This window comes from Ictidomys tridecemlineatus, chromosome 3, assembly GCF_052094955.1.
Source record: "Ictidomys tridecemlineatus isolate mIctTri1 chromosome 3, mIctTri1.hap1, whole genome shotgun sequence".
Lineage (NCBI taxonomy): Eukaryota > Metazoa > Chordata > Mammalia > Rodentia > Sciuridae > Ictidomys > Ictidomys tridecemlineatus.
In genome coordinates, this window is record NC_135479.1 from 159,466,052 (window position 1) to 159,487,165 (window position 21,114).

At 37.0% G+C, this 21,114-nt stretch overlaps 1 protein-coding gene across 7 annotated transcripts in view; it reads left to right on the top strand.

Annotated features, from left to right (window-relative positions):
• Positions 1 to 21,114, top strand: part of LOC144376422 (uncharacterized) — a 151,609-nt gene that overhangs the window by 65,611 nt on the left and 64,884 nt on the right. For 6 of the 7 annotated variants that reach the window (XR_013436904.1, XR_013436900.1, XR_013436901.1 and 3 more), the window contains one exon: positions 15,829 to 15,996. The exons of the other annotated variant lie outside the window; for it this stretch is intronic. Coding sequence is in view for 2 of the 6 variants with exons in the window: in XM_078044300.1 (XP_077900426.1) it covers positions 15,829 to 15,996 (168 nt within the window). In the remaining 4 variants the exon portion in view is untranslated. The remainder of the gene's footprint in view (positions 1 to 15,828; positions 15,997 to 21,114) is intronic. 7 annotated transcript variants of the gene reach the window in all.

Sequence of the window (21,114 nt, forward strand, 5' to 3'; positions counted from 1 at the left end):
CTATATAAACTGTAGCTCTTCCGCAATAAAGCGAGTTCAGCACCACCAAACCTGACTCCCGGAGTCTGTTCCTGCATGTTGTTGACTTCATTGCCTCACCTCCCCGCTGAACACAACCCACCTCACACTCCAACACTTTCCATATTGGCTGCACCAATTTGTAGTCCCACAAGAAATGTACGAGTGTGCCTTTTTCCCCACATGCTCACCAACACTTATTGTTTGTCTTCATAATAGCTGCCATTCTGACTGGAGTGAGATGATATCTTAGAGTAGTTTTGATTTGCATTTCTCTGATTGCAAGAGATGATGAACATTCCACCATGCGGCCAGCGCAGTGGTTTCATTAATGAGGTTCTTGGCATAAAAGTTAGCTAGTGAGATCGAAATAAAACACACAGACTCAGTTACCTTATTTTATGACCAGATCCGAGACGGCTCCCCTCTCTGGCTTCCACCTCTAACCGCCCGGTAGGGCAGCAAGGATTACTGAGGGCTAGCAGGAGAGAGAGAGTGAACACGCCAGGGAGTAGCCTTTTATTGGGGAACAAGAAATTTAGGGGAGAATTCCATCCAATGAATGTTGAGGGGGGGGGCGCACTCCAAGGTCAGGGTCAGTGATTGGGCCCCTGGGGTCAGTGGTCAGTCACACCCCCACATGGACGGGTTCTCTCATCAGGAGAGGGCCAGGAAAGTTCCAACACAGCCAGAACGCCTTAGACCCAAACCGGGAGTCGCCCAGTCACGTGTGAGAATGGCTCCCCACAGAACAAGTTTTCATGTATTTGTTGATAGATTCTATATCCTCTTCTGAAAAGTGTCTGTTCATGTCCTTGGCCCATTTATTGGGTTATTTGTTTTTTTGGTGCTTAGCTTTTTGAGTTCTTTATATACCCTAGAGATTAATGCTCTATCTGATGTGTGAGGGGTAAAGATTTGCTCCCAAGATGTAGGCTCTTTATTTACCTCACAGATTGTTTCTTTTGCTGAGAAGAAACTTTTTAGTTTGAGTCCATCCCATTTATTGATTCTTGGTTTTAATTCTTGTGCTATGGGAGTCTTATTAAGGAAGTTGGGGCCTAATCTAATAGACCATTTCTAACATTTGACAGCTTAACAGTGTTTTTACAATGCTTGTGTTCTAAAATGCTGTGTAGTTGACAGTCTTGCTACTCAGAGTTTCCTCCTGGCCTAGAACAACTGGCATCATGTAGAGCTTGTCATGCAGAATCTTAGGCTCACTCAAACCAACTGCAGCAGAATCTGCACTTTAATCACATCTTCCAGTAATCTGTATGCACATTAAAGTATTAGAAGACTGGTCATGAACATGGCAGAATACCCTCTAAAGAGACATCATTAATTCACTTAGTGTGTTTTAATAAACCACTGATAACAAATAAAATGGAGTATAAGTAAATCATACCTTTGCACTCTGGCTCTTATAATTTTTTTCCAAATCTGTGCACATCTCTTCCCCTAATTAAAAAAGACAGCTGTTTACTTGGTGTACCTGGGTTATGCCTTGTGCAGGCTCAGTTAGGTTTCTGTTAGTCCAGCCAGCTAATCACAGCTGTGGCATAGCTACAGAGTCAGCAGTTCTTCTGGCCACCTGTTACAACAAACTACATTAGAACACTCCCAAACAATCTTGTCTCCAATTCTTTCCTCCTTGTTCCCCCAATAAAAGCTTATAGTAATTGAAAGCAGCATAAATTACTTGCAAAAGTAAATCTCTATGAAGAAAATCAGTGGGGTATATGGAAGGGACCTAATTTTACTGAGCAGTTCCATTCCTCCATACCAGTTAAAACCTCAGGTCAAAGAGGAATGGAGGTGTGTGGGTTATATAATTCCCTTAGAATTCACCAGGAGAGGTCTCTATAGACAAAGCAAAGTAAGGACTTAAACAAAGATCTTACTAATGCAGACCAAGCTCAGAACTGCCAGTATAGTTGGAGATAAGAGCTGCTTTGTTTTCCCTCCCTGTTCCTGCTGTTTCCTCTTGTCTCAATCTCCCATTTAGCTTTCCCTTCTTCTATTACTCTACCTTTTAAACATCCCTCTGATCATCTACCTCTTTCTGTGTACACCCATCCTTTCCTGCTCAATAGTCTTTTGTTACTTGATTAGCTCAGTAGCGAGACTGATTTCTAATCCTAGCCTAAAGCTCATACTTTTGATGTCAGGTGATCAGAATCCCTAAATGGGCACACTCAATATCATGGAGCAGACATTTAGGGAAAAAAGGGTGGTCAGGTCTCAGAATCCAATATGCCTGGTGAATAGATGTAAGCATATGACCTTTATTATAGAAGTCCAGCAGTATTCTAAAGATGACAATAGTAGTTATGTTTGAATTCCTATGTCATGTTCACTTTTCTTATTAGAGAGCTTTGAGGCAAGTGTCCTTATCACCACCATCATCATTACTTTAGGAAACTAAGGCTCAGATGAAAACCATTTCCATTGTTAGTGAACTACTGTATCAGAATTCACATCTATGTTTGACTCTCAAACCACTGCTCTTGCTCTAATGGTCTGCTTCCCTTCTGGGTGTCTCAGCAGATGAGCACAACATGAATACAGACATGTCTGGCAGCAAGACTATGTGTGGCTATGCAGCCAGGTTGCCATATGGTGGGCATTAAGAAAGTCTGTTTATAAGTAAGAGAACATCTGCTGTGGGCCCAGGGTTCAGGGGCAGGATTTGAATGCTGAAAGTGTGGGTAGAAACCAAGTAGGGACCATTCTTAGGAGAATTGGGATTCCTGCCAGTTATCAACTGCGGACTCTCAGTTCAGGTAGAAGTGGTCATCTGGAGAAAACATAGTGGCTACTTACTGAGAACTAGGGATAATGACCAAGGAGGAAAAACAAGGAGGTAGAAAAAACATCTCATTTGTATAGGATATGAGCAAGTAAATTTTATTACATTGTGGAATTCCCTCTAATGAACATAGAACTGGCTTCAGAGAATGGCATATGAAGATGAAGATTAAAACAAGAAGGGATAGACTTTTTTTTTTTTTTTTGGGTAGCATCCTTTTGCAGTATTAAGAGAATTAAGTGGAAATTGCAGAGTGAGGCTTAAGCTGAATATAAAAGGTATGAACCAAGACTCAGGACTCCAAAGGGGAACAGATAACTCTGTGAAGGCCTTGTGCTTCTGACCCCTAGAACTTATGAAATATTTTTCTTGCTTCAAAGGCTTCTATTTCCTAATAACAATCTATTATTCTTACTGTGTTCCTTGTCTAGCTCTCTGACCTCCACTCTGTCAGTTTCTCCTTCATTCACTATTCTTTTAGGGTTGTTCAAAGAGGTGTGGGTATTTGGCCAAAAAATTCTTTCTGGAAGCAGAAGTGTTTAAAACAGAATTAGATATTTAGTGTCCCAGGCTCCTGTTCATGAAATACCAGCAACACCCTCATGCTATTACATGACACTCAAAAATGCTCCCACATATTTCTGACAGTCCAGTGGGGACCTGACCTGTGGCTTTCTGGCATCCCTTCTCTTTAATATGCCAGCTCATTACTACCTCAGGGTTATCATGTTTGCCTGGTGTCTTCTTCCCATGATGTTTCTTATTCTCATTTTCTGGTCTCCATATTACTTTCTCTAAAAGCTTTTATCAGAGAATTTATCATGATTGGAAATGACTTTCTTTTCTTTGCCTTTTTCTTCTCTTTTCCCCTCACTCACTAGGATGAAGTTTTTATGAGCAGGAGATGTATATTTCACATGCACCACTGTCCACTGGCACATAAAAGATTGCTTGGTACACAATAGGTTATCCAATGTTGTTTTGAATCTTATAAATTAAAAAAATGAATTTGCATATTATGCATCATGGGAAAGACAATCACTTTCCAAGATACCATAGAAGAATTTCTACATTGGATAGAAAACTGAACTGCATATCAACTGTAAGTGTCTTCTGCATCTTTTCTGTAGCTTCTAAAGTGTTTGAAGGAGAAGGAATTCTCTCCCATGAGCTTTTAGTTTTGTATTAGCATTAATTTTACCAAAAGATAAATGAACCTGTATAGCTAATAGCATAATTAAATCTCTCTCTTGGAAAGCATATTTTAATAATGAAAGGAATCTTTACTTCATTAAGACAAACTGTAGGACACAGATTCATAAATATGGAATCAAGAGACTAAATGGGCCCTAGTCTTTTTAGTCTTCAAATTATTGGGAAGATAATAGAATCAGTAGAACGCACCAAGGAAGCTTCTGGATATTGAATAATGAAAACCCTAAGCCCCCCCAAATCAAAGTGTTGTTCATCCTATTTTATTACTGCAAATCCTCTGCAATCCTGGCTTTCTGATGGGCCCTGGGAATGGTAGGTTTTGTGGTGTACTTCATTCAGCTGCCCCCATAAGGCTTGTTTGGTTCAGAAGCATCTCAACCCAAGCCTACAGGTAACCAGAGTGATGTTGTTTCATGAGTACCAGTATTTCTACGTACCACACATTGTTTCTACCCCAATCTTTAGGGGTTCTTTGAGAGTAGATAACTCCAGTCTTTTGAGAACATAAATGAAGTTGCTCTAGTTTGCTCTTTGGGTGTTTCCAGTTCACATACCCAGATCTTTCCTGGTCAAACTGGATCTGGTTTCAGAAATCTAACACTTCTGGGACCTAGAACTCCTCTGGTCGCTGTGCCAGTCCTTCATAGTATTTTTTGCGCACACCCTTGCCCATCCTTCCTCACTCTCTTTTGTATAACAGGAGCTGGGCCTTGAATAGGACATTTCCCCAAAGTGTTGCCAACTAGCTCCAGTTAGGTTAGGGCAACGTTAGGTGCTGGAACTGCTGGAGAACAGGAATGGGGGCTATTGGAGCATTGTCCATTTCTCTCTGCTTTGGCATCTGGCACTGGCTATGTTTCCTGTGATTCTAGGGCTTGCCAGGGTACTCTGAGCTCCAGCAATGTAACCCATGTTGGTTAACTTCACGCGTCAACTTTGCTTGGCTCTGGTACCCTGTTGTTAGTTAGGTCAAATTCTATTCCATATGCTGCTGAAAAGGTATTTGTTCACATGATGAGCAACTCCAGTATCCATAAATTTCACTGGACACATACATCAAAGAGGTTTGGCAAGCAGGCTGATCTTTGCAGGCTTCCTACCCCCCCCCCCATGTCTTGGCAGTGTATGCTCTAGGCTTTCCTGTTTCTGTTTTTTTAGGTAGCAGTACTGATCTTTTATTGTTAAAAATAAAAGGGAGATTATTTAATAAGGAAGAAAAATTAAATGGAAAGCCTGCATCATACTTGCATCAGAATTATTCATTGTAAGTTATATAAAGGTGATTTAGAGAGAAGGTGTACCTTTCATATACAATAAATGACCAAAATAGGTATGTGGCTGATAACTACAAATGATAATTGAAGGTTAGTCAAGTTCGATAACCAAGGGTAGATTTGAAGGGGTGCCCAAGAGCCCTCCAAAATCACATTTAAAAATGTTATTTAGACAGGGGAGTGAAGGGAGGGGTAGGGGTGTGGGGGTAGGAAAGATAGTAGAATGAGTCAGACATTATTACTCTGTGTGCATACATGATTACACAATAGGTATAACTCCATGTCATGTACAACCAGAGAAATGAGAAGTTATTCTCCAGTTATGTATGATGTGTCAAAATGCATTCTACTGTCATGTATAACTAATTAGAACAAACACAACATTTAAAAGAAGAAAAGTTAAAAAAATGTGATTATGCATTTTTCTAGATGGAGAATTCATACCATTCATTAGAATCCCAAAAAGAGACTCTGAATTCCCATTCTAGGAACCACAGTTTTAGAGTTCCTTTCCCTTTGTAGACATTGAATTCCTTGTGAGATTTCTGACCTAGTGATTTCACTAAGGCTGCTCCTGGTACTTTTGCCAGTGTTGATTCTATTGGAAGCACCTTGGCCTTGACCTTCAATTGATTGCTGTTATAGGAACTTATAATCCTTAAAATCAACCATGAAGGGTGTTGGGGAATGAAGACGGGGGGGGGGGGGCGTTTGCCAAATACTCATATTAAAAGCAATATAAATAAATTAAATTTATCTGTATATATATAATTTATGTTGTAGCAGTTTCCACAGCAACTAGTTCCTTAAAAAGTATTATCTTTTAGCACTTAGGTTTTTTTTTATTTTATCACCTTACTTTCAGGTATTCTTATTTTGCTTATTTTAGATAATAGTCCTTCAAACTGAAGAAAAGTCCAGCTCTCTTTCTGTGGCCACTGTTTTTCTCTGTTGTGATTACCAAGAGGAAGTTGTGTCTATTTTAATAGTATATATGATGGTAGATTGAGATTTTTGTGGAGCTTGAGGCTTATAAATTTGGGGCTCCTCTTTAAGAATAATTAAATATTATGAACTCAGTCCTTCCTAGGGACTCTTTCTGAGCCTTGAACAAGTGAGGGTCCCTGGAGTTTAGTTTCATTAGCACCACACATCGAGGATCCATTCACTAGGGGACCAGATCTGTTTAACTTTTAAATGTTGAGGTTCGAGGTTAACTTTGCCCAATTGCTTTAATTTGAAATTAGAACAACCTTTAGACAAGCTGCCTGGCCAAATTATTTGTTCAACGTTAGCTTGAGGTGCTATACAAATTGAGAGTATGCCTGTATCCACAAGAATACAACTACCATAATAATTCAGTACCAGAAGGGCATCTCAGAACAAACTGATTGAATTTTCAGGTTCCAAAGAATAGAGGATGATATGTCAAGAGCTTTGTAATGTTGTGAACAACCAATAAAAAAAAAAAAAAAGAATAGAGGAAACTAACCCTAGAAATCCATTCCCATGAGATGCTTAGAGAAGTGCCCTAGTTTAGGGAGAAAAAAATAAAATGGAAGCTTTGTTCTAAAAGGTTCTTTTTTTCTTTAAGAAGGCAGCTGTTTCATACTCATTGGCTCTGAATAAATTTGTAAGGAGAAAACCAATATTATCATGGAATATTATTGATGGATGCCACTATTTAAAAAATAATTGTGAAGGGGCTGAGAATAAGAATGAACAAGAGACAATGGACAATCGAAAAATAATGCTGTATACCAAAAAAATTGGTATGAGCATACAAATAAAATTTCCAAATGTACCATTAATGATTTTGTATAATAGAACTCAGTTCTTACCACCTTGGTTATAGCAAAGGCAACGCTCATTTTTCTTAACAAAGATTAAGCCTCAACTAACTATAACCTTGATTTATAACATGTACTAACATGATGCAAACTTGATAGCTTTGTGTTTTGGGTCTCTCACTGAACACATTTTATTGGTTTCAGAGCTAAAGGTACTCTAGAGAGTTCTAGAAGATGCCTGAAGATTCTGAGATAGTTGGGAGATTCTAAATGACTTTTCATTTCCAACAGAATGTCACTTTTTTTTGAGGCAGGAGCTAAATATTATATTGTTTTAAGTAAGTTCCCTGAAAGAGCATATAATTTATTTTTCTGCTTTCTGACATTCTGTCATAAATCTTTAGTTGCCATTTCCACCCCATATCTGCTCTAGAAAAGGTTTCTTTCTCATTAACTTCAAGTCACTAAGATCTTTGGATATATTTCAGTAATATATTTTTATTTATCTGAAGCTAGAGAAACTGACTGTGATGTGTAATTTTATGTATCAGTTTGGTCCCATGGTGCCCATATATTTTGCTAAACATTATTTATGATTTTTCCTGTAAGGTTGTTTCCAGGTGAGATTAGCATTCAATTTGTTAGACTAAAGTAAGCAGATTGCCCTTCTCAATGTGAGTATGCATCAGAAAATACAGTGAAGGCCTGAAAAAGGGGAGAATTTACTCTGACTTGTGGACATGGGATATTGGTTTCCCCTGCCCTTGAACTGGTTATCCCATGGGTACTCTTGATTCTTAGGCTCTCTGAACTCAACTAGAACTAGAGCATTGGCCTTCTCAGTTCTCTAGGTTGCAGATTATGGGATTTCTCAGTCTTTGTAATCACATAAGCCAATTCCTCAAAATGATTCCTTCCTCTCCTTTTGTCCCTCCTTTCTCATCTATCATCTGTTTAATCTCCTACTCTGTTTCTCTGGAGCACACTGACTAATCACTTCCTTCCTTAAACCTCTCTACCTGTATTTGTTTCTGGACATCAGTCCACCTTGGAGGTTCTACTTGAACGAGAGAGAGAGAGAGAGAGAGAGAGAGAGAGAGAGAGAGAGAGAGAGAGAGAGAGAGAGAGAGAGATATCTTTGGGCTCCTCTTTCTCTTTTTATCATTGAGATATTGGTTAATATTATCTTCTTACTCTGCAACTCATATGCTAATGACTTACAAATCTTTAAAGTTCAATCATAGGCATAAGAACCATATTAAAAATATTCACCTTCTGCTACGTAGATTGGGATATTCCATGGGGGTTTCTTGTATGACCTTCCCCTCACCAGATGCCTCCACTTGAAACCTGGTCTTTCTTTTACATTTCTGTTCTTGATGAATAAAACCTCCATCTGCTGAGCTATTAAATCAGAAACATGGGAGTAATTATAGGTTCTTTCACATATAAGTGTGTAAATCCTATTGTTCTGCCTAAATATTTCTTGAATTTATTAGAATTAATTTATTAAAATTAATTTATAACTCCTCAGCTAGTTATTTTCTCCTATCTTAGCTTTTTAATTTATCTTTCATAGGACAGTGAGTATAATCTTTCTAAAGACAAATCAGAATATTTCACTGCTTTGAGCAAAAACCCATCAGTGGCTCTCCATTGATTTAGGATTATATTTCAAACTCTTTTTATGGCATATAATACCCCTTAGAATTAGTAGTGTCCTATATTTTCATTCGTGGTCCAAATATATATGTTTTATTTTACTTTTAGGCTGTTTCTTTTACTGAGATCTATCTCAGTGTGCCTGGAAGTTTCCTGGTTTTAGCTCTAAAATGATGGGTTTGGTCACTCCATCAGGCAACCCAGTAATCCTGGGTAAGCTGGGAAGGTTTATCACCAAACTGACTTATTCTTCAAGGGTCTGCTTAAGCGGATTTCTCTTAAAAATGATATTTCAATTTTTTAAAATCCAGATCAAAACATATACATGTGTATTCTTTGCAGGAAGGGATTACTATATCCTACTTCAATCTAGTCCTGCTAGTGCACTTTGCACTCTTTGAGAAGAGATGTTCTGTATTGTTATCTCTACATTTCTTCATTTGAAGCATGTCTAGCACAGTGTTTAGCACACAATTGACCACTGATAATTATAAATATTTCTAGTATTGTATGGTACAACCAGATGTCTATCTTGTGCTCTTTGCAGTAAGCATTGTAAATATTTCTCTTAGTAGGTATTTCCAAATGTTTCCATTATTTTCGCCTTGAAAGAAGATGTTGTAGTTTTCCTCATTTGAATTTACTGCTATTAATTAAAAAATACTTATTATTTTTACTCTTATAATAGATCCCTCTATTATGATTGACATTCATTTGAATATCTCCTGCCTGCTGCCTCTGTCCTTGAAGATTTAGAGGGGTTTGGAGTACTTAAGAATATTTCAAAAAGGATTTATTACAACACTTAATGAAGCCCTCATATATACAAAGGTGGTATGAAATATAGATATAAAGCAAAGAAGTTTGACTTCTGCTCTCCAAAACTTTTCAATCCAGGTGATAAAGCAAGCATGTAGAATTAACTATAGGATAAGTTTCTTTTAGCACTGAGAACTACAGAAGAAAATTATAAATATACAACCTAATGATAGGGAATTTCTTCACCTAATATACAAAATGTAGAAATAAAGAGAAGTAGGGTATTTAACATGTTAGTTGTCATATACAACCAAAGAAGCATAATATTTGAAACACAAAACAGAATCTCTCCCTTTTCCTTTTGTTGATTTAATTTGTAGCTACCCTCGTTTTAATTTTAAAGAGCTCCTCATGTACCATTTTTTCTTTTTTAATAGAATTCTGTTCTTTGTTAATGGTGTAATCTCATTTCTAGCAGGATATGAATAATACTTTTAAAAAATGATTTCTTGTATACTACAGTGCACATAGTTTTTTCTGTATTCCAATTTTTTTCCTGTTTATTTATTCTGTTAGAGGTTTCTTTCCAACAGTTGTGATACTTGGCTGTCTGAAAAGAGTGAGGAAAGAGGAAGTTGGTTGAAAGCTGTGGGTCAGGGTCATATATCTGCTGATAACTTTGTTGTGTTTGAATGTGTCTTCTCCAAGGGTCAAGTATTGCCAATGTGGTGGTTTCAAGAGAGAAGACCTATAGAAGGCCGTGAGGGCTCCTTTTTTAATGAATATAATTAAACCCCTTATATAACAGTTTGCTCACAGCTTTTGACTCACTTGCCCTTCTTTCATGAGGACACAGCCTTCTCCTCTCTGGAGGGTGTGGCCCCTAGGCACCATCTTGGAAGCAGAGAGCAGTGAAACTTGCCAGTTTCTTACACTTAGATTTCTTCAGCTTCTAGACCTGTGAAGAAATAAATTTCTACTCCTTATCAACTACCCAGTTTGAAGATTTTGTTATAACTGCACAAATGAACTGAAAACAGACTTACTCTAACATAATCTGATAAAAGCTCATCTTCTTCATCAGGAACCTTCAAATTTTGGGTGACATTTCTTTGAGATTAATTGATTTTTTTTAATTCCTAGGAAGGAACCTTCTAATATACTACCCTAGGATGGAGTTTAATCCCCTCTGTAATCATAGAGGAGGAAGAGAGGAGGGGACTACTGTTCACTGTGAGACTTCACAGTCCTGTAGTGAGCGCCATGTTCTTACCTTTGCATTCTCTACTTAGGCCTGGTGGTTTAATTCCACAGTCTTCAGATTCAATTTTCCCAGAGAGTAAATCTTGTAATTCTTTAGGGGTGAAGGAATGGTGGTGTGGGGTGGAGGAAGGATAACTACCAAGAGGGGTGGTTGGGAAAGTTCTACAGACCTTACCTCTTCAAATGGAGGGCTTCAATTAAAACTCTGGTTTCAATCATACAATGTTACTCCTAGTCCACGTTATCCTGACATTTCAAATCTCAGTGACTGAAGCCAACCGACACATTTTTAGTTGTGTTCTCCTTTGCAGAACATTTAGTTCATAGCTTCTTTCATATATTTAAAGTCTGTAATTAATCTTACATCTCTTTTCTATATTTAAAAAAACCTATAGAAATCTCAACTTCTTTTCCCTTGTGGCTTCTACCTTTAATGTTTTAATTCCTAATTTTTATTTGGAAGGAATTTCAGTACAGAGAAAAATAGATGTACATGCTCAATCTACTGTTGTTTCAAATAAATTCACTTTGGAGTCATAAATTTATTAAGCTTTTATTTGTTAATTTTTCTTATAATATTTGTTAGTTTTGATCTCTTTCATACTCTTTGCTTCTTATTTCTTCTAGGGCAGAGACTCTTTCAATCATTTTCTAGTTATTATATGTGTAATGAAGTGTGCTGTTGGCTGCATAAAGTATGGCTTCCAAAGAACACAGCCTGTGGACTAACTGGAAGCTAACCATTTTTAGAAATTCTAGAAAATACCAGATTGTAAATACAGTATCCCCCCTTTTATGGGGGTTTTGATTTCCACAATTTCTGTTACCTGCAATCAACTGTGGTCTGAAAATATTAGGTGAGAAATTACAGAAATAAACAATTTTATGTTTTAATCGTACTGTTCTGAATAGTGTGATGAAATATCATGCTGTCCCACTGGGTCCTAGACATGACATGATTCAACCCTTTGTTCTGTGTATCTGTGCTGTATATGTTACCCACCTGTTAGTCACTTAATAGCTGTCTCTGTTATCTGGTTGATTGTCACAGTATGATTGTGCTTGTATAAAGGGTTTAGTACAGTCTGTGGTTTCAGGTATCCTGTGGAAGTCTTATAACATAGACCCTGTGGATGAGGGGGGCTACTCTATACCTTATCCCTAAAAATATTATGCACAAAGTAATCTTTTTACTAGTGTGTAAAAACTTATTTTCTTGTAAAACAAAGTTATAAAAGAAAAAGTCTTATATTTTTTGAAGTACCAGTTTTCCACTTGATCTTTTTTTTTAATGTCAGACATTACTAACAAAAAGTATTTTTCTTTTCTTTTCCTCTCTTTTCTTTGTACATTGATATAAAAAAACCTCTTTCCATATCCAGATTTTATTGATTTTCTTTCCTATATTTGAATGTTCTATTATCTCAGTCCTGGTCAGACTACCCTGGCCACTCGCTTGTTCTAATGAAAGTAGCAAACCCTTTCTACTCTTTCCCTGCAGCCTCCTTGCCTTATCCCAGCCTGTTCTCCAGACTGGAGAACCTAACAATGATTTAAAAATAGTTGCAGTCATAATCCTAGAGCAGAAATTATTAACCTGAAGTCATCCATGTTGCTGAAATTTAGAGGTCTGGAAATCCTTTGAATTATAGACCCCAAATGTTTATAATTATTTATAATTATTTTATTTAAGAGGATGTGCCTATTCAGAGATATATTATCATATGATTTAGTGTCTGCAGTACTCTCAACTATTAAAATTTACTCCATAGAGAGCTAAGTTGGGGAATAACTATGAGAATAGTTGATGATCTCAGTACTTACATCCACAGATTGTCTCCATTTTTTTCAGGAAATATGATTACTAAAATCCAAATGGCATCTGTGATCGGTTGCCATTCTCTTTTTCCTACAGAAGGATGGAAAAAGAATAACTTAGTGAACTGTCTGTCAACACAAACTACACATATATTCATTAGAAAACAGAAAAGTGGATCAGTTATGAATATAATTTGGATATCACAAAAGTGTCTAAATTAAGGACAGCTCTGGAAGAGCAGATAGCCATTTTTTAATTATATATGACCAATGTGGCATTTTTTGATATCTTAGTAACTCAAAGGTCTGGAAATGTCATAACTATATTTTGGGTTCATTGCTTTTAAACATAGGTAGTGAGTCTAGAAATTCCTATCCCCCTCAGAACAGTCATGCTTTGGTCTTCTTCTCTCTGTGCAATTACCAAGATTTCACCTCATTTAACACTTTTATGTTTATGCACATGCGCATTTATTGGGAAATAGACCAGAATATTAAAAAAACGTCATTCAGCTTATTTGACTTCATCAGGTTGTTTGTGGAGAGGCTGTCTCTCTCTCTCTCTCTCTCTCTCTCTCTCTCTCTCTCTCTCTCTCTCTCTCTCACACACACACACACACACACACCCCACAAATCAAAGAGATGTGACACCTTTTTATATTATTGGGCAACATGATGGAGAAAAAAAATGGAGAAATGGGAGTTTGTGAATTTTATTACTCAAGGTGACAATTTAATATGTGGGTGATAGTGTGCAGCTCTCAAATGAGATTTGTTGCATCCTCAGAATTGTGTTAAGTGTTTGAAGGGAGAGAGAAGTTTCCATACTTCAGATAGACTCATTGGATCTCCTGAGGAAGTTAGATTGGAAGCTTACAAATCCACAGTCGTTTGCAGATAATAAAGTGTGTGAAGTGGAAAGTGGAGAGAGGCTGTGCTTACATGAAGAATTTCTCTTTTCTTCTTATTAATTTTAGTAGGGGGCCAGTGAGAGAAGGAAGTGATATGTCATTTAGATGTCTTTTTTTCCCCACAAAAGACAATGAATGGTTAATTTGGTATAAGCATCATAGAGCAGGAGGCTAAAAAATAGAATCAAGTCAAAAATGATTTTATACTTGTTATTATTCCTAAGTATATCTGCATTCCCATAAGTGTGTATCTTAGATAGGAAAATGCTACTGGAAATTCCTGGTCTCTGCAAAGAGGAGCTATTAGTTATTGGGAAAGGTGTGCCTATTGAATGGGAAAGGCCTGTACCAAGAGGCCTTGGCTGGGGCTGCCCATACTCATGATTCAAGGTTGTGCATTTCTTCTTTTCAGGTAAGACAAGGTGAGGTACATTACTTGCTGGGTAAGACAGAGGGGAGGATATTAGTTACTAGGAGCCATCAATTCATTATATCCCATTTAGTATGTACATACTAAAAGGATCATAAGAGGATCACTGAACTAGATAGGCCTAAATCATTCTTTTCAACCTGTCCATTAGAGCCTTGTCCATCCTGCAGTGCTGGAGTAGATGGTGAAGGTGGAAACCAGATAAACTCAAACCACTTCTGTGATTAAATGAGGCCAACCATTTCTGTCCTGGCCCAAGTAAATGATGTTTCTGTGTCAATTTTCACATGCATACTTTGGAGGAAATTAGTATCTCATATTCTCATCTCATATTTTCCATAGCATTCTTAGAAATGTTGGAGAACTATTTTGAAATCTTTGCTAAAATCTAAGATTTGGGTTCAAGATATTTTTTTCCTTTACATGAGTCTTCTCAGTTTAAATTGTTTCACATCTTTACCTTTTTATTTTACAAATACAAAGCAAGTTATTTGTTCCTCTTTGGGAGGGCTAAAGTAGTATCACCAATTGGAATTGATAGCTGTCCACTTGGACCAGGATTCCTTTTTTTTTTTTTAAATTAAGTGATTAATGTATTCTAATTATCTACCTTTTTTCCTAAGATTGCACTACAATTTTTTAATCTAAAATAACACTAGATTTACAATATCAGATCTTTATTTACTAAGAAAAATTACTTAGCTATGAAAAATCAGAACTTATATTTGGGGGCTACTATTTCCCTGTTAAATCAGTGAGTGAAATAGCCTTAAAAGGAATTCAAGAATACATTATTTGAGACCCCATTACATGTCAAACTCTGTGACAGGCATTGGGGAGAAAAAGGCAAAAGTTAAATCATCTAGAAAAGTAAGTAAAGATATTTAACAAACAACTCTAACACAATGTGATAAGTGCTGTGATAGAGAATTTGATTCTGTGATTTCAGTGTCAGTAGATTTCTGATTCAGTTAATCTCATCTGCCCAAGAAAATATTATGTAATGAGGAATTGTCACCTCTGTGCCCCACTGAAAATTACTGTTTATAAAGTTGTCATTTACTTAGATAATTTTAGTGGGTATTGCCTAACACATGATGTTGAGGAAAAATAAAAGTATTTTCAGTAGAGCTTCCTTTGACCTGTAAACTATGATATTCATATGTTTAGTACATAGTGCAAATTCAGCCACCTTCCCCTCTGGTCTTCTGGTGAAGGATGAAATAATTGGTTTCTATAAGATTTAGCATGAATGCAAGTCCTCAGTGTGGTTAATTTTATTAATTTCTTCCTTGGGGCTCAATTAAAACTCATCCTTGGGATAAGGAATGAATATACATGTTCTTAAGGTGATGATCTGTTTGATCTGTTCTTTTTTCTTTGGTGATCCCCCAGCCCCTTGAGAATATTTACTGGGTACAAATGGAATTGCTTTAGAGGTTTTGAGCAAAAGTGTTATGTATATACTTCTGTATATACATTAGAAATAATTCATTGTGTGTTTCAATCCAGAAGATCCTTGAATTTCAGAACTCTGAAGAAAGGAAGGAAGAATTAGGATGTTTTATACACTACTCTTATTTATTTGTACCTACAGCTTTAAGAGCTGGGTTGAATACCTAAAACCCTGTACAATGGCTACCTCCAGAGTAATTTACCTGTGGGCCACAAGTAGCTTCTTTGGCTCTTCACAGCTTGTCATCTTGTCCTGTTAGGATCCAGTGTACTTAGCACTGCTCCAGAGACACCACAGGGCCCATGTCTGATACTTGCTCTGCCTTTCTCTCTCAGTAACTGTGAACATGAGTTGTCCCATCCCCTTTCCCATTCCTTAATGACATAAACTGGAAACCTTTGTATATGCTGTTCCCAACAGAGATCAGACCATGTTGACCCAACATAAGGGGCATGGTCACATCAGAGGAGCCACCACTGTGAAAGAGGCCTTGGGTTATGGAGACCCACTCAGGGATTCTGGAAGCATTCTGGAACTGGTTATGGCTTGGATCTCTTTAGTTAAAACTCCAATGAGACTTGGGCAAAGGTGAGTGAATAACTTGAAATGATGGAATCTTGTGATTTTAATAAGTAATATTGTTTAACCTGTGTTCTGGATACAGATTTCAGCTTCCTGAGCTTCTGTCTGAATTTTACAGAATGATTTCTCCTGAGCAAATCACCTTATTCCATTGAGCAGAACCCAGATGGCCTAGTTGTCTTCACTGTGAAGAGCTGATAGAGTTTTCTCTCCTTGGGGGATGTTTAAAAATACATAAAGAAAAATTATATCACCTTAAGTACATTGAGTTTAAAAGCATGCAGTCATCCCTGACAAATTTTCCTTCACCTTGGAGAATTGGAATAATTATCAAGAGTGCAAACAAAACTAGGTTTCTCTTGCAGGCAGATTTTTGTGATTCTGGCTTCGACTTTTGTTCAAGAATCCTTTTCAATTTCTTAGTGAAGCTAAATGAAGTTGCTGCAGGAAGGCCAGAGGGGGGCACCAAATCATCATGATTGATAGAGCCCTTTGAGTATTCCTGGGAGGCTCCGGCATCAGGCTTGTGAAGCCTGTGTCTGCAGTGAGCATTTTGGGGGAAAACAGATCGATGTGTCACTGTTTATCAAATCATTGTTAACCCTGGAGCTAACCCCCCAGCTTTGGTGACCCCAAATGTGCTCAACTGCTAGGGAAGCAGCTGTTGGCAGCTGTGTGTTTCTAAACATGTCAGGAAGCCTCTGCATTCTTCTACTCCTTCCTTCTTTCCTCCATTCATTGGAAGGAGGTGAACTGTGGGAAGAATTGAGACAGGAGCTGCTTCGACCTTGGAAGGCAGGAGCACAGGGATGGATCTTGATCTTTCTCAATAAGGTAGAGAAATTATTGGCAGTTATCCAGATTTAGTTGTTCTTGATAAGTTGTTGAAGTATTTGGTTTTCGGGAAAGGGCATGCAGTGAACAACACTTAATGTTCCCTTCTTTCTTGGCCTTTCAGAAGAGTTGGCTTTGTTTGCCATATTTCCTAAAGCAGGGTTTCTATATTGCAGATGACTTTCAAAATTGTTCTACCAAAATTATTGGAACTTATCTAGTATGGAAAAATATTTCATGTTTGTTGGTTGTTACTACCCCTTTGTGATCTGTTGTTTGCTACCTGTCTTACATTCACAGTGGATTAATTTAGGGCAGGGGTTAAGGGTTAGAGTAAAGAAGCCAAAATTGCCTCTGTCTTAGTAAGGAGGGTCTGAGTTTGCTAACTCTGTTAATATGTGTTGTATTTCAAGTCTTTTTGCAAGCATGTCTGAACTTAAGAGTCATTTAAGTCCTGAACTCTGATTTGTCTTCTCTTCTTTTTGACTTTGCTTATGGTTTAGGGAGACTTCAAAGTGTCCTTCAATGGTCTAGTTTTGTAATATAAAATCTATGGGGTTTTCTACCCATTATGGTGGTTCATGACAAGTAAATATGTAAAGGTAACAATTGCTATTTTTGGGGGCGGAAAGGGTACTGGGGATTGAACTCATGGGTACTTGACCACTGAGCCCAGCCATATTTGGTATTTTATCTAGAGACAAGATCTCACTGAGTTGCTAGTACCTCGCTTTTGCTGAGGCTGGCTTTGAACTTTCGATTCTCCTGCCTCAGCCTTCCGAGCTGCTTGGATTATAGGCATGTACTATCATACCCGGTATAGGTAACAATTCTGACTAAGGGAAACAGAGCCTTAAAAAAGTTTGTCCTTTTATGTGTGAACATCATAACCTAGTGTTTGAGAACTTGACTAGTCTAGCAGAGCTAGACTGCTTGTGTGTCGAGGTAGCCCTTGATACTTAGTAGCTGAATGACCCTGGCAAATAGTCTCTCAGTGCCTCAGTTTCCTCATCTTTAGTGAGCAGAAATGATAGTATCATAGTTTTAGTGTGAGAATTAAATAAGTTATTTTTTTGTAAAGAAGTTGGACTAGACCTGGGGTATATTAATTATTTCATGAGTACATGAGAAATAAATGTTTAAAGGTGATGTAAAACCCATTATGGTAAGTGAAGACATTTTTTATTTTTTCATAGACTCTGACAATCAAGTGACTTGATCCTGTGCTCAGCTCCCTGGCTGGTATTTTAGGACTATACCACCATCTCTTATGCTAATAGAAACCTTTAAGAGAGAAGAATTGGAATAACAAAAATCTTACATGAAGATCATATTAGAACTAACTCTTTAACATAATTTATTTAACATTTATATAGCACTTACTATGTGCCTTAGACTATTTTAAACACTATACAAATATTAACTCATTTAATCCTCATTATAACGTGAGAATACTTGTTGAATTTCAATTAAGTGATGTGAGAAAATTTTCTAGCCTAATGTCTGACATAAAAATCCTTCAGTAAATATTTGTTGAAGGAATGAATTCCTGTGAGTGACTCAATCAATCAGTCTATCTTGTTTGGCTATCAAAAAAGCAAACAATACACCAGGATGTTATATTAAGTGGCTGATGTATTCTCAGAAACTGGAAGAAACTGAGCCTCTTTTTCTACAGTTTTGATCAATTTATACTGAGGGGACTAAAGTGGTTTAAATGTTCCAACCGCTTTCTCAGTACTAAATCACTTATATTTTTTTTGTTATAAAATTGATGAAGTCTTTGGTGATCTGTGGACTATTAGATTCTATCTATATTTAATATCTGAGACCATGATTCATAAGTTTCTATTTGTACTTTTATTTTGGATTTTGAGCACAAAGTATTTTCCTTCTATTTAAAACAGTAAGTTTTGTCAGTTTTCCTCACTCTTTGAATTGTGTCTTTTATGTTTGTTCTATTTTAGAAAACATAGTTGTATCAAATTGCTTTATTTGTCACTGCCTGAAGAAGACTAGTAAGTAGTACTTAATGTTTTGTAGTGCTTTATCATAATTAAAAAATTCACATTAATCCTGATATATAGGTTATTTTTTTAAATAATGGATTTATTCAAACAGCAATGGGAAAACTTAACACGTAAATGCTATAATGAGGCTATAATAAATGTTTTTATTAATAGACTTTTGCTTCACTCACTATCGATTCCTTTTATACTCATTAAATTAGCTTTAAATTCTACTACTGTTCTATCATTTTAACTGTGTGAAAGCACCTTTAACATAATAGAATCAATGTAAAAACAACTGAAGATGTTAATAGCCTCTGTACTGCTTTTCTCTCACTTTCCAGTTCTCAATCAAAATCTTATCTCTTCTTAATCCATGATAATCTTCTGGTGAAGTGAAATTTATTTATTTTTTAAATGAAACTATTGAGAACTACCCGTACTTGGAAAGTACGGGTAAATTTGCATGAGGAATTCCATTTCCTTTGTTGGTCATAAAGAAGGGGAGAGGAAGAATCAGATCCATAACCTCTTTTTTTTTCATTATAATTCTTATTATATATATACCACAATTTTTCATATCTCTGTATATAAAATATGTTGACACCCAATTCGTGTCTTCATACATGTACTTTGGATATTGATGTTCATCACATTCCATCATCCTTGCTAATCTCCTGCCCCTCTTATCTCTGAGAAGAAATGTTACTGATACTGCTGGAGCAGACATGGGTGATTGTGGGCAAGGGGGATCAGGGGTGTCAGCAAGTCTAAAGTCACAATGTTGTTAAAAGTAACAGTTGAGGAATGGGGTTGCCCTGTGTCTCATTCAGTGATCAGTTGAAGTTTATGAATTGAGGGTAAATTCTGTCCCAACCCAGGTGATGGCCTAATTAAATCCTGGGGAAGTGACTTTTTGAGTGACCTAAGAATTCCAGTGTAACTCCTACACCTTAGTTTGGGCTAGCCTGAGATAAAGGTGGAGGCCATCCTCCTCACTGTATGTTATAGGTTTACTGAAGGGGTGAAGGACAGAGTGCTGAAGAGTTACCTTTGAGAAGTCTTGGTGTCAGCTACAAACTGAAGCCTCAAGTTTGGCAGCTGTGGCAGTGGGCAGCTTCTCAGATCAGAGCAATAGGTTGTGATAGGGTTTGTTGTGCCTTGCAGCTTTAAGTGGCACAACCAAATTCTGTCTCCTGAGATGAGAGGTATGAGCTATGGGTCTTAGAAACCAGTAAATATTTTAGAGGATTCCTAGACATATCAGTATGAGGTAGCGGGCAGGCTGTCTGCAGAACACATATTGGGCTTGTTTATTTGATTATAAACTTATCCATCTTATAGGTCTTCTTTGATTTCTTTCTTTAAGGTTCTGTAGTTTTCATTGTATAGATCTTTCACTTCTTTCATTAAGTTGATTCCCAAGTATTTTATTTTTTTGAGGCTATTGTAAGTGAGGTAGTTTTCCTCATTTCCCTCTCAGAGGATTTGTCCCTGATATACAGAAATGCCTTTGATTTATGGGTGTTGATTTTATAACCTGCTACTTTGCTGAATTCATTTACTAGTTCTAGAAGTTTTCTGGTGGAGCTTTTTGGGTCTTTTAGGTATAGAATCATATTGTCTGCAAATAGTGCTAATTTAAGTTCTTCTTAAATGCCCTTCAGTAGATGAATGGATTAGAAAATGTGGCATATATACACAATGGAACATTACTCAGCAATAAAAGAGAATAAAATCATGGCACTTGCAGGTAAATGGATGCAGTTGGAGAAGATAATGCTAAGTGAAGTTAGTCAATCTCAAAAAAAATAAATGGCAAATGTTTCCTCTGATATAAGGTGACTGGCTCATAGTGGGGTAGGGAAAGGGAGCATGGGAGGAATAGATGAACTCTAGATATGGCAGAGGGGTGGGAGGGAAAGGAAGGGGGCAGGAGATTAGCAATGATGGTAGAATGTGATAGACATCGTTATCCAAAGTACACATATGAAGACATGAATTGGTGTGAACATACTTTATATAGAGAGAGATGAAAAACTGTGTTCTATATGTGTTATAAAAATTGTGATGCATTCTGCTGTTATGTTTTTAAAAAATAAAATCAATTTTAAAAACCAAATTTATCCATGAAGGTACTTAATGAAAATCTTGGTAGCTTATCAAATATTTGTGAAAATATTGAAAGAAAATAGGATCTTAAGTATTGTGCTTTAAAACACCATGGATGTCTCATTATTCACATGCCATTCTGTGAAATAGGACCCTCACATGCATGTGA